This window comes from Lycium barbarum, chromosome 12 (assembly GCF_019175385.1).
Source record: "Lycium barbarum isolate Lr01 chromosome 12, ASM1917538v2, whole genome shotgun sequence".
Lineage (NCBI taxonomy): Eukaryota > Viridiplantae > Streptophyta > Magnoliopsida > Solanales > Solanaceae > Lycium > Lycium barbarum.
In genome coordinates this window covers 17556174-17570777 of record NC_083348.1, presented here as the reverse complement: position 1 = coordinate 17570777, position 14604 = coordinate 17556174, and the positions used below count along the sequence as shown (strand labels likewise).

Genomic DNA, 14604 nt, shown 5'->3' with positions numbered 1-14604 from the left:
TAATTCTCGAGTGGACCAGATTTCGGGGCACCTCCAATTCTGACTGAGCCGAAAATCAAATATATTTTCCGGAGGCCTTTCCCATCAAGTGCAGCTCCGAAGTTTGATCCTAAATAGATTTAAGATGCCAGATATCTCGAAATATGATGGGACAACAGATCCATAAGAACGTATAATCGCTTACACCTGCACCATAACGGTAACGATCTGGAGGATGACGAAATTGAATCGCTGATGTTAAAGAAGTTCGGTGAGACATTGACTGAGGGAGCCATGCAATGGTATTCTATGCTACCCCAGCAATCTATCCCTTCCTTCGAGCTGCACTATATCCCTTCCTTCGAGCTGCTCGTAGATGCTTTCGTGAAGGCTCACGCTGGGGCCCGGAAGGTGCAAGCAAGAAAGACCGACATATTCAAGATCTTCCAAAGGGATGATGAGCAGCTCAGAGAGTTCGTGACAAAGTTCCATAAGGAAAGGATGCTGCTACCTCCGGTTCCTGAAGAATGGGTAGCCCAAGCTTTCACGAAGGGACTTAATCCCCAAAGTTCTAACGCTTCCCTCAAAATGAAAGAAAATCTATTGAAGTTTAGAGCAGTTACATTGGTAGATGTCCATAGTAGGTACGAATCAAAAATACGAGTGGAGGATGATCAGCTCGGGCTCCCACCAGGTCCGTTGAACCGAATGAAAAATACTGACAGATCAAAAAGGGTAATAGAAATAAAGTTCTAACCATCAAGAGATAGATATTATCCATACCCTCAGCCCAAGAAGTCCAGCTTCAGGTCAGATAAGGGAAAAAGTGGTCCTAGCTGCAATACAATGAGAAGTGACAGACAAAGTGATCGCAACTTGGGGAGCAGGGGTTTGTAGTTCAGGAACAACACCACTGCGATGTCTGACACCGGTGAAAGCCCGAGGTTGTCTGAATATAACTGAAACGTTGACTCGGCAACCATTGTAGCTGCTATCGGTCACATCAAAGATGCGAGATGGCCAAGGCCGCTGCGAACTGACCCTTCACAACGAGATCCAAATCTGATATACGACTACCATGGTACACATGGACACCGGACCGACGACTGTAAAGGGTTAAGGGATGAAGTGGCACGGTTGCTAAAAAATGGTCATCTCCGGGAGTTTCTGAGTGAACGAGCAAAGAATAATTTCAAGAACAGGGAAACCAACGAGAAAATCGAACCAGACGAACCCCGACATATGATCAACATGATCAAGAAATACCCTGAGGTTCGATGATGAAGGAGACAAAATTCTCAACCACTTGAGAGAAGAGGTCCAGGGACTATGTATCGAATGGATTATCTCCTTCAGCGATGAAGACGTGGAGGGCATCATTCAACCACACAATGATGCTTTGGTAATTTTTGTCCTTATAAATAAAACTCATGTCAAACGCATTTTGATTGATCTAGGTAGCTCGGCCAACATTATCCAATGAAAAGTAGTGGAGCAGCTGGGACTGTTGAATCAGATTGTGTCAGCAGCCCGGGTTCTCAACTAGTTTAATATGGCTTGTCAAACCTCCAAGGGAGATATCTCTCTACCAGTACATGCAGCCGGCGTCGTGCCACACAAAAAGTTCTATGTCATTGATGGAGAGATGAGGTACAATGCCTTCCTTGGAAGACAATGGTTACATATCATGAGGGCAGTACCTTCAACCTTACACCAGATATTGAAATTCCCAACCTTGGAGGGAGTAAAAACCATTGATGGAGAACAACTACCAGCAAAAGAAATGTTCGCGGTTGAAGAAGTTGTTCAAACGCCGAAGACGACCACACACGAGGATGTAGAGGATGTGAATGAAAGTAAAAATACCAAATAGCAATCACAGGATGCGAATCCGGCTAGACGCGAAGAAGAAGAAATGGTAGGCGCGGAAGAAGATGATTTTGCCGTTCCTACGAAATTCATGCTACCTGATGATTCGAATGAAACAAAATCAATGGTTGAAGAACTTGAACAAGTTATTCTGTTCGTCCATCTACCGGACAGGAAGATATACCTGGGCACGAGGTTAACCTCGGAGTTCGGGAATAAATTAATCAAATTTATTCAAGATAATGCGGATTGTTTTGCATGGTCCCTCCTAGATATGACAGGTATTCCACCGGAGGTGACCATTCATCGGCTGAGCCTTGATCAGAAGTTCACCCCGATAAAATAGAAGCGGAGACCAATGGCCGAGGTCAAACACAAATTCATCAAGGAAGAGGTAACTACCCATAAAGTGTAATAAATTTAGAATGTGTGTGGACTATAAAGATTTGAACAAAGCATGCCCGAATGATTCCTTCTCTTTGCCTAACATCAATCGCATGATTGATGTGATGGCTGGTGATGCATTACTAAGTTTTCTGGACACTTACTCTGGGTGCAACCAAATTCGGATGAACCCCGAAGATCAAGAAAAGACTTCTTTCAAAACCAGGTACGGAACTTACTGTTGTAATGTAATGTTATTTGGATTAAAAAATGTCGGTGCTATCTACCAGTGCCTAGTTACCAAGATGTTCGAAAAATAAATAGGTAAAACAATGGAAGTTTATATTGATAATATACTAGTTAAGTCCCTGGAAACAGAAGACCATTTGCAGCACTTGAAGGAAACTTTTCATATACTGCGCAAATATAATATGAAGCTGAACCCGGATAAATGTGCCTTCAAAGAAGGTTCGGATAAATTCCTAAGCTTCATGGTGTCAAATTGAGGAATCAAAATTAACCCGGATAAGATCAAGGCCATTGATGACATCCGGGTGGTTAGCAAAATGGGAAAGGTGTTTGGGAGGTTAGCAAAATGGGAAATCAAAATCAGCAGGCACGACATCGAATATACACCCCGAAGAGCTATAAAGTCTCAGATCTTGGTAGACTTCGTAGCAGATTTCACCCCCGCGATGATACCTGAGGTAGAGAAAGAACTTCTGCTAAAATCAGGTAAAACCTCTGGAATCTGGAACCTGTACACGGACGAGGCATCCAATGTGAAAGGGTCCGGGCTCACGATTGTATTTAAGGCCCCTGTGGGTGACATCATCCGGCAGTCCATACAAAATTTAAAATTAACTAACAATGAAGCTGAGTATGAGGCTATGATTGCAGGTTTGGAACTGGCTAAAAGCTTGGGGGCAGAGATCATTGAGGCAAAATGTGACTCACTCTTGGTCGTGAATCAAATGAATGGGGTCTTCAATGTAAAAGATGATAGGAGGCAGAAATACTTGGACCATACAGCATGTGCCGAGGAAACAAAATACTGAAGCTGATTTATTGGCACAGGTTCTTTCGTGGACCTCGCGCATTGGATAGTCCATCTCGTCAGCCCCCAGACATCTGGCTAAAGGACCGTAAAATGAACATTGGTATAATTTCCTTTTGATCATGCTATACCTTGCTGCCTTGGTCCTAAGAGGACATAAAGAATTTTATTCGGAAATGTGATCAGTGTCAAAGGCACGCACCAACGATCCCTCAACCAGGGGAATTGCTCCATCTGGTATTGTCCCCATGGCCATTCATGAAGTTGGGAATAGACATAGTTGGCCCTTTACCTTGGGCACCCGGTAAGGCTTGTTTTATTTTGTTTATGACTGACTACTTTTCTAAATGAGTTGAAGCACAGGCCTTTGAAAAGGTATGAGAAAAAAAGGTCATTAACTTTATGTGGGACCACATCATTTGCCGATTCGGCATCCCAACTGAGGTCATATGTGACAATGGCCGACAATTCATAGGCAACAAAGTCAATAATTTCCTTAAAGGCTTGAAAATTAAGAAGATTATGTCCACTCCGTATCATCCAAGCGCAAACGGACAAGCAGAATCAACAAACAAGACTATTATTAAAAATTTAAGGAAACGGCTGGATGAATCCAAAGGCACGTGGAAAGAAATCTTGCCAGAAGTACTCTGGGCTTACAGGACGACTTTGAAGTCAAGCACCGGCGAGACGCCATTTTCCCTGGTGTATAGCGTGGAGGGCTTAATCCCAATTGAAGTCAGAGAATCGAGCTTAAGGGTCCAATATGCCACGGAGAAATCAAACAACGAGGCTATGGCAGTAAAGCTCGACTTAGCAGAGGAACTACGCGAAACCGCGTTGGTCCGTCTGGCAGCATAGAAACAACGAATGGGCAGATACTATAGCCAAAGAATGAACCTTCGACACTTCCAAATCGGGGACTTGGTCGTTCGAAAGGTCATATTGCACACTAAGAACCCTTACGAGGGGAAGCTTGGTCCGAACTGGGAAGGGCCGTACAGGGTAACCAAAATAACCTGCAAAGGCTTATACCAACTCGAGTCAGAGGACGGCCAGCAGCTGCTAAGTAGTTGTAATACAGTACACTTGAACAGATATTATTGTTAAGGTATGATCCTTGCACTCTTCGTGAATTTTTTGAACTTTCTTTTTTCTATCTTTGCAAGAGCAAGCCCGAACGAAGTTAAGAAGATTACAGTTAGGCCTGAAAACACTTGTTGCAATCTTTTTCTCTTAGCTCAGTTTTATCCCAAAGTGGGTTTTCCGGCGAGGTTTTTAACGAGGAAACGACATATAGCGTGTTAATTTAATGCCGAAAACTAGACAAGTGTTGGGATTAGGGACTGCCCAGTATCAACAATAGTGTTTCTCTTCTCATACTTCGAACCCAAACACTAGGGGACTATCACATAGTCTATCGAGGCCGAATCAATTATATCTTTGAAACTTCTCAAATTTTTGCACTAGAATTTATTGTAAGGGCCAAACTACCGAATGAGTCGTGCCCGTTTAGTCTATTTGCTATGGTAAAAACAATCGAATGCCCCTCAGTAGTTGTACTATACAAGTTTGTGAAATGAGAAGAGCACTTCAGTTTAAACTTTGCATATATTGACATTGCGCGAATATTCATTCCGCATCCATAAGTCCTTTTTTATTATCTCTAAGATCACGAGTAGCTCTAAACTGGGGACTGTCGTCAAAAATCGACGAACAAAATAGAGGCTTGGCTTCAAAAAAATCTAAGCGAATTGATCCTGACTCGTACACGAAGTTGTTAAAAGTCTCAAGCAGACTAAGCATGAGGAAACAAACTCGAAAATACTAAGTCTAAAAGGTTGGAAATATCAACCCAAATGCCTGAAGTGATTTGAGACATCCAAATTCAAAAGCATAAAATAAAGCCTATATACATAGTCACCAACAGATAAAAGTCTCGGTGCACAAGCTAGCTTATCTTTAAGAATGGTTCACTTAAAATAACGAACTCACACAAAGATTATCCGAGGTCGAGCCTAACACGTATTCGAATGAGATATTGGTCCAAAGATTATCTGACGTTAAATAACCAATATTTTAGTGTCAAAAAATGAAAAAAATGAATTGAAAAAACACCGGTGAAATAAACAAACATATATATACCAACCTTGGTGAAATTACTAAGACAAAAGCAAAATACATTTTTGGCTCAAGGGCCTATCTATTCCTTCTTGGAGGAATCTAACTCCTCAGAAACAGCAGGCTCATCTTCCCAACTTTCATCCAGGAGTACTCTCTGTGTCCGGGTCTCAGTTTACTCGGCCTGGGCGATCTTCGTATCTATGTCCTCGATGCCTCGCTGGACCTCTTGTGGAGTAAGCATGCGGGTCTTCTACTTCATGTGCTCGGCTCGCAGATTAGAATGGTCATTAGCAGCTTTCACATCGGCTTCAGCTTGAGCTTAGATTATATCCCGCTCGAACAAAGCTTGCTACAGTTGGACCATTAACCCAGTATTCTACTGGGATTGCGCGCTCAGATCTCGGGTGGTAGTCTCGAGTTGATCAATAAGGTTCTCAACAGATTTAGCCCTATTATCGGCCTTCTCTTGGGCCACTTTCAAAACTTCTTTCTCTGATTCACGCTCGGCAACGAGGTTGGCAATCTCGGCTTTGACAGTATTGAGCTCTTACCTTAGAATGGTGATGGCAGCTGCCTCTTCCTCGAATAACTCACTGGAAAAACTTCGGCTTCCCGTGAAAGCCTCTGTTTATCCTCCATGAGGACAATATATTTCTCAACTAAGCCCGCCAGATTGTTTTCAACTCAAAGTTTCCCCTCCTTGGCAGAGAAAGTTTGTCCTTAAGAGCAGAGGAGTCCCCAACTTCTAGCACCTATTTTTATTTTTGCTTTAAGAGAATCTTGAACTTCTCGGTCTCTCGACCTTGGGCATCCAGCTGGCCCCGTACATCTTTGATCTGGCTCCGCAGCTTGGCATTTTCTTTCATGCCCCGAAGAAAACCCTAGTACTGCAGAACAAAAGACTGCAAAGAAGAAAGGAAGAATGTCAAGTCAAACACAGGTTATAAGATATAATAAAAAAAACTCCATTCAGGAATGTTAAACATACCCGGTTGGCAGTGTATGCTCTTGTTCAAGAGGCATTTCCACGAGACACGATTCATTTTTTCTAGGTCCTCATCGGATAAAAGAGGCTGGAGATAACTGGCCACTCCAACGGGGCAAGACATGAAGTGCGTGTCCACCGGGATGGTGACAACAATGGATTTCATTTCATTCGGGTCGGTGGTCGGAGCTGGGAAAGTGTCTACCGGGTTAGCTCGAGAGCCCGACTCAGTAGCCCTCAAGGGACTTCTGCACCTTCGAGGTATGGGGAGATTAAACCTCGTAGGGTCCACTATGGTAGTAGAAGTAGGGGCAACCACTTCAAACACTTTTAAAATCATCCTGCTTGAAGGGAGGGGAGGAAGTTGCTCCAGCAACCTCGGTCGCATGACCCTCACGCGAGGACGGATTGTCTTCCACAAAAATAGGGTCCGCAGTTCCTAATGAGCCAAAATCTGGCAACGACTGCAGACCGGAGAACTGCACGTCTTCACCCAAGCTCTCGGCAGTCAGGCCGGCCATTTTGTCCATATTTCCCTCCGTCACATTAGTCGGAGTAGCGCCTGTTTCGACACCAGTGGTAGCAGCCGTATTGGCATGGACAGACGCCACAACAAATCTTCCTTGGGAATATCTTTTAATGTCCGAGTCTGGATAGAACCACCGACAGCCTTGGTGGTTCTCCTTTTTTTTTGACCCATCGAGGTCGAGGTTTTGGAGGGTCTACTCCATTTATTGCTCTTTGAAACCTCAGCAATGACTTCCTCTGTACTTGCTGAGTCGAATATCCCATCCTGCATCAGGGTAGCAACCGAGGGCTCGGGCCTCAAATTGGCCTTGCCCCTCTTCAGGCATGTGTAACACATTACTATTCATCTGCAAAGATTACGATGTAAAACAAAAAGGTACAAAACCAACTAAGCAAGAGGCTTACCATGGTTCTTCGGTACCCAATTGCCCGCAGAGAGATCTTTCCAAGTGCTGAGTTTGTGGGGGGTACTGGGCCATTATGGCATCCACCCATTTCTCAAAATTGGATATAGTACCCGGTAACCACACTTTGGCTGGAACAAGAAAAGGTTCAAGGGGAAAAGGTTAGACTAATAGAAGCTTACAAAAACGGGAAAGTCAAGAGGCACGTATGATTATTATCACACTACTCGAAAAAGGAAGATATCCTCGAGGACTAATCTCCTCGGTCTTGACTCAAACAAAACGTTCTAGCCAACCTCCATCCTTGTTTTTGTCTACGCTGGAAAGGATCGGGTACTTGCCACGCTTTGTGAGTTTCACGATCCCACCGCGAAAGATTCAGGGAGCATAAAGTTGGATTAGATGGTGCAGCGTGAATGGGGCCTTGACGTTTTTTGCCAAGAAGCAGATGCATGTGACGATCCGGCAGACATTCGACCTAATTTGCGCAAGACACAATTTGTATGTCTTACACATATCCAAGATCACCTCATCAATTGAGGGTTCTAAGTTGAAAATAAAGGGGTAAGTGTAAACAGTCGAGTACCCGTCCACGTATGTAGTGATGTCATTGTCAGGTCCCGGGATTATAATCTCGGAGGGTTGTCCTTCCAACCACAATCTGAACGAACTTTGGGAATGATCGTCCCGTCAATCGCGGAGGGATACCGCCTTACGTCGTAACCTTGATCGGCTTTACCACCTTTCATAGGCTTTTGAATCGTGAACTCAGAGTCAAAGTGGTACGTCGAAGGGATGAAATCTTTACCATGAGGCTCATACGGGGTTCTAACCTCGGGCTCAACGGTAGTATCGATTAACTGAGGGGAGCCAACCAGGGAGGCCTCATGAGAAGAGGATCTCAAACTTGAAACCATTTTTCGTTGAAGATTTGAAGAAGGGAGAGAGTGATATAGAATTTTATGAAGATTTGAAGGTCTGGGAAAAATGCGAAGAACAGGTTGAAGATTCTGGCAAAAGGTTAGAAGATTCTGATAAAGGTTTGGACTTCTCAGATGAAGATGAAAACAAGGATAGAAATCGCGGAGTGATTTTTAAGCTATAAATAGTAAAAATGAAGGAAGACGGACTATTTATAGGCGAAGAGTCATTATGGCGGAATGCATTGATCAGATAACCGAAAGGATGACCAATCAAAAAGTTACACGTATACGAAGTCAAGCGCTCGTGACGTGAAAAGACGTTTGGGTTTCCCGCCTATTTTAAAAACTTATAGGAGAAGGCACTACTAAGACCGACGTTTCACTACATGACGGGGATTCGGACAAAAAGAAAAGTTCATTCGGTTCAGATAAAAATTAAAGCGGATGAAAGCATTCGTAATTTGAAAAAGGGTCCCATTCAATTCAAGTAAAATTTCTATACATTGACAGATACACGGTTATCTCGGTTATTCTAACCACACCAAACATATGGTCCTAAACTAAAAACAAAGAGACAAGGAAAGAAGCCGGTCCGGTGACCCGAAGGTTGAGAACTTTGATTCATGTCCTCGGATGCTCTGGCAGATTCATACTTCGGCTAAGTGGCTTCCGGGTCATACTTTGGCACGATCGAGCTACCACCGGGATTGTTCTTCATGGCAATGTTGACCTCGACTGGGGACTCATCTTCATCAAGAATGACCACCGGGGCTGGTCCCCCACGAGGAGTCTCCTTCCGAGCCCGTGAAATTCGACACGACCTAAGCCGAGATCCTATTCCCGAAGAGGTAGCTGAAATGCAAGGAACGGCTCTCCATCTCACGGCCTTAACTGGAGCATTAGCGACCTCAATATCTTCTTCTTCAGCAGTAACCTCGGTATCCACTTTTTTAGTGCTTTTTCCCTTTGAAGAAGTCCTCTGCATAGGGAGTCCTGAAAACCAAGAGTTTGGGCTTAGATCACACAACTAAAAAAGAACAAGAAATTTCATGACCAATTCAAAACTTACTATGGTTTTTGCCTCTCCATCCTTTGGGTGCAATGACCCTCCAGGAGCGGCCTAGGCCACGAGAAGAACCTAACAGTGCAACCACCTATTCAAAAATTGTAACTATAAGTTTGAGTGCAACCGGAGTCGAAGCGGGCTTCCACACTTAGAGGAAAGGTATGGACAGGAGACGGTAAAGTCGATCTGTGCGGATCATAACGAACCAATGAAACCATCCCCTGTCGAAATCATCTTCCGGATCAATAAAGCCTTGGGCCCCATGAGGGTACAAATGAACTATGCCACCTCGGATCACTCGGGGAACGTAAATATGGATCAAGTGATCAAGAGCAAATGAAACCCCGGCTAAGTTGGCCAAGATATCAATGCAGTACACAAGCCTCCAAACTTGTGGGACTAATTGCCCGAGACAAAATCGATACCGGCGGCAGAATTCCTCTATCACTTGAGGAATGGAAAAAGAAAATCCGATAGTAAATGGATAAGTGTAGACTAATGAATAACCTGTAACATGGTGATTGATCATCGCCCCCTGATTAACAGGGACAACGTCAATGTCCGCGCCCAAGCTACAATCGTTTTGAACTGTGGGAACAATGGCGACATCAATGATGGATTCAAAGTTTTCTATAGGCTCAAGATGGTGTGAAACCTTGCAGTCGTTCCCATACTTGAACCCAGCAGGAAGAATATCAGCAGCAAGGAACTCTAGTTCCTCTTCGGGACTGGAAGCTCGAGTCGCAGATAATGGCGGAGAGCGTGGCGGTGACGAAGAATGGGCCACACTTTGCGTTAGCAATGGAAAGGAAGTCATTATTGGAGAAGGTTTTTTGGAGACAAGCTGTTACTAAGAAAAATCCCTAAAGTTATGGATTTAGGGTTTTAGAGTGCATGGCAAAATATGATAACTATGTGGGCCTTATATAATGGAAAAAGTGGGAAGTTAAAAGGTTAAAGTTCTGACAAGGGGTGGTTTTCCAAGACTGATTAGGCGGCATGGTAATAATGAGGCATCAGTATCGGGCAGAGTGCAGAATTGATAGAATGTCTTTTCAAAGGCGGCGGGGTGTGAATTACTCGATGTTGGTCTCGGCCTCGTTCGGATCCATTTCTCAGAGTCAATACTTTCCTCTGAAAAATGGAGGGACTATCTGTATACGGTGAAAATCGGGGTCTAAGGTCTCGACTCCGCGCGTTACGCCACACAGCTGCTGAACCGGAGATTTAGGGAATCATTATCCACATGATTGATTTAGTTACCATGTATAACACAAACACTTGTATTATAAATAGAGAGGTAAATCCTCATAAAGGGGACCTCATCTTTTCTGCATTTGTATATGAAAAACATTAATTCTTAAGCTCTATAAACATCAAAGGCGATATAATTCTATAAGAAGTTGGTTCGGGTTTGAAATTCTTAAACCCCAATCCGGATCAGTCGTTGTGCTGTCCTTCAAATCGACTAAGGCTATCTCTTTACTATCTTGTTCTTAATCTTTGTTCATTGTTGTTATTCCTTTACGTAATTAACGAATTAAACCGCATATCCTTTAAACCATATACAAATTGAATTGTTACCTTTTAAAGGGGTAAACACATGGTATTTTCCACATTAAGTTCAGAATATTCTTGTCAAGCATACTGATAGGAAGCTAGGCGCAGAGACATGTTGAGCCAAGCCACCGTTGTTAGAACTCACTTTTAATGATGACAATAGATCTAACTCTAAAACTGCGCATTGCAGGTGCATAGAAAATGGAAAAAGCGAAATGGAAAGGTATCATAACACACACACGGAAAATATACTCAAAGACTGAAGAGTTGAGCGAAAAGGAAAAAGATCAACCAAAGCTTGATCTGCGGAATTAGGGGAACACAAAAGGCAAGCAAGATTCTGCCAAGAAAATCATGGGTTGAACCACACTATATTGACGCTAGAAAAGGAAACAAAATCAACTTTTAAACTTTGCAAATAATGTGAGTACGAGATGAAACCACAAATTACGAAGAAGCAATCAAGGCGCATTAACAAACTGTAATTCCGGAAAGGCGGCATCTATAGGTGGAAGCTCCAACATTATTGATAGGCATTTAATTGTTTTTGGTGTGAATGAGAATGAAAGTTCTATTCTTTGTGCCTTTTCCGGAAATGCAATTATTTTTTGAAAATGGGCATTCTTTTTCAGAAAAAACACACCTATTGTTGGCTATAAGTATCTGGCCATCCCTTCAGATTTTCCTTACGAAAATTTGGTCTGTCTTCTTTTTTCTTTCTGCACTTCAAACAAATTGTGTGTGATTTGTTGCCGCCTATTGCGTTTGCCGTTTACCGGAGTTTGAGGTATTGCTATTCTGGTAAAGTTAATTTGTTCTATCATGTGAGGATATATTTCATAACCTCGGGCACATAGAAGGCAATAGTTTCCTTAAGATTTTTATTGCTCTATGTTCAAAATCGAAAATCAGGAAAGTAGAAATGTTAGTTTAATCAAAACGTAAACAAACAAAAAATTATTCCGACCAATCAAGTTTCTTGTGTGTCCTTAAGAATTTTCACTGTTGTAGCGGGTCGATATTTTTTCTGATTTGTATTTGCACTTGCCTCATTTAAAAAGGAAAGTGTCCCGGGAAAGTACGGTTATCAATCGTACGGGGAAAAATAAAAAAATATACCTCTACGTGATGGTGCTCTAAATGTACTTTATTTTTTACAGTCGTCACCTAATTTTTAGGAAATTAGGAAAAACAAATTCGAAAAGGGTTCATTTAAAAAGAAACCTAATCTAACCAAAGTATGGGTAAGGGTTCTAGTGATTCCCGAGGAAGGTGTTAGGCACCCCGGTATTAAAAATCCGTAAAATATGGTTGACCTTCGGGTTCTAATAGTATGCCTTGGTAGATATGAATTGTTTGTAGTGAAAAATTGTTTCAGCTTATATTCCCGTAACAAAAGAGTTTAGTCATTCATGCAAAATACGTCACATTTCAAGAAACGAAAGTGGTAAAGTTCTGCCCAAAATTGGGCTTCTGGGTGTCGGACTAGAACACTTAGGTTAATACCCGAAGGCTCTTAACCCAAGTAGGACTCTACGTAAGTCCACCCAAAATAGTTTTGAAAAAATATTTTTTAGTATAGAAAATAATTTTTTTAGGAAAATAGTTTTAAGCATACTATTATAGTCCGCATATTAATCGTATTTTATATTATGTAGATTTTTTAGTCTTTTTAGTCCAATATCAGTCCAAGGTCATTTTGAGTCCATTTGTCCAAATTGTCCATAGGTACGGTCCCAATTTGTCTCAATGTCCATAAATTTCCAAGTCCTTTTTGTCCAAAATTTATGTTTTTTAAGTTTGAGAAAATATCAATTTTTTGCCCACAAGTCCGTTTCTATCTCAAACATCAATGTTTACCCGCCAATTATTATCAAAAATCAGTTTTGTTACTTGGAATTGATTTTGAGCAACTCTAAATGTGTGACAATTAGTAAAGGGTTCCAATAAGCATATAATAACGAACAACAATGTAAAGTAGGGAGTTGGGCCTGCCAAGCCCAACAGAAAAATAAAATAATGCAATTGACTTATTCCGCTCCAATATTTTTTGCTCCAATGCTAGGCTCGTCCATGGTAGGGGTAGAATCGATCTAGAATTGTTAGTGGGCCTCGATGGACACACCAACATATAAGGGTAGTCACAACAAATAGGTGTACACAATATTAGTAAATGGTCGAGAATAATAATTTAGTTTACAAAGCCAAAAAATGAATTACAATGCTTTTGGGCCAAGCCCACAATTATTATACTCGAAAACAAAGAATAGTGGACAATTTATGCGAAAGCCCAACAGTGGCCAAGGGTAATAATTATCAAATCACTAACACTAGGGGCAGGCCCAGAATCATGGCCCAAATTATCATCTCCTTAAAATTTTCTAAGTATCAAAATATGAGTATACACGATATACCACTGATATACTTACTAAAATAGAGAGCAAAACCCATGAAGGGCATACCCTCTATACACTTCAATATACACTATTATGCTCAACTGATATCAACTCCAAAATACCACACTTAAATCACACAAAAACCTCAACTTTCTAGCAGGTTTTTCCAAGTAAATGTCGTAGACTCTAAGAACTCAGATTACACAGTTCCAATACTCAAGTATTTAGCTACCAATGGAGACTAAACATACAATTAAGAATACTCTACAACACACAGTTTCATAGCTAGTTATCGACAAATTCAAAACAAGAGCGTCACAAAGTAATCAAGTAAAGCAGGATGAGGAACCAAGTAGTTTCAAGCAAACAAATTGTACATGAGCCAAATTCCAAGCCTTTTTAAAGATGTACTAGTGAGAAAGAGTAGTACAAAGTTAATTTGTCGCCTAGGACTTTGGCTAACACATTGCAGGTTCAAGAAATAGTGAAACAATGCTAATTTAGTCTTAAGAAGTTTTTCAGTTCTCAGATTTTCAGATTTTATACTCAACAGGTTTTGAAAACTTATTTAGACAGTTATCAATTCACAAACAAAGTCGCAAATTAAAGGTCCAAGCTTGAATCATTTTCCAGAAACACAGTGTGGTTGACAAGTTAGAAATAATAGGCAAAATGAGTCACAAGCATGGTCTTCACACAAGTCAAGGGACATTCCTTCAAGTGACAGATCCTATAGGGTGTTCACAAGAGTTTGGAGTAATGTCTTGACTTTGAACTTAATTTTAGGATTGCCTAATTATGCTAGTGAAGCAAATGATAGTTATACACATAGTCCTAAAAACAAATGTCCAGATAAAAATACTTATACAGATTTTAGACAGCTTCAAATATGAATCAAGCATTGGTTTCAAAATGCAAATATTGGTCCTTAGAGACATTAAGTAAACAGGACTATAGCAGCAACAAACTGACAGGGAAGAAGCATAATCAACTTAACATTTCTTCCTATCTTTTAAACTTCCCCTTACCCCGCAAGTGTTTTAAGTTAAACTGACTTCTCAGTATACATTTTAGAAACATTCCTATATATAGAACTCATAATAAGATCATCAAATAGGCAAGAAAAGAGAAAAGTCAAATTGAAAACAAACAAACACAGTTTTAATCTTTTCAAAATGTTGACATTTTTTTTAAAAACTACTGCAACTAACACAACACAGTCTTGAGAGAAGTTTACAATCTTAAACTAACACTTTTCAATCATATTTTAAAGATGGACAAACTCCAAGTTTCAAATGTCTTAAAGACAGTTATAAAGGGAGGAAAACA

General features: G+C 41.3%; 1 protein-coding gene across 1 annotated transcript; it reads left to right on the top strand.

Moving 5' to 3' along the window:
- The first annotated feature begins 234 nt into the window (after nt 1-234).
- Nucleotides 235-1260, top strand: LOC132624149 (uncharacterized). The gene is made up of 3 exons (XM_060338972.1): nt 235-714; nt 769-868; nt 968-1260. Exons 1-3 carry the CDS (start codon nt 235-237, stop codon nt 1258-1260), a joined length of 873 nt encoding a protein of 290 aa, XP_060194955.1.
- Nucleotides 1261-14604: the final 13344 nt, after the last annotated feature.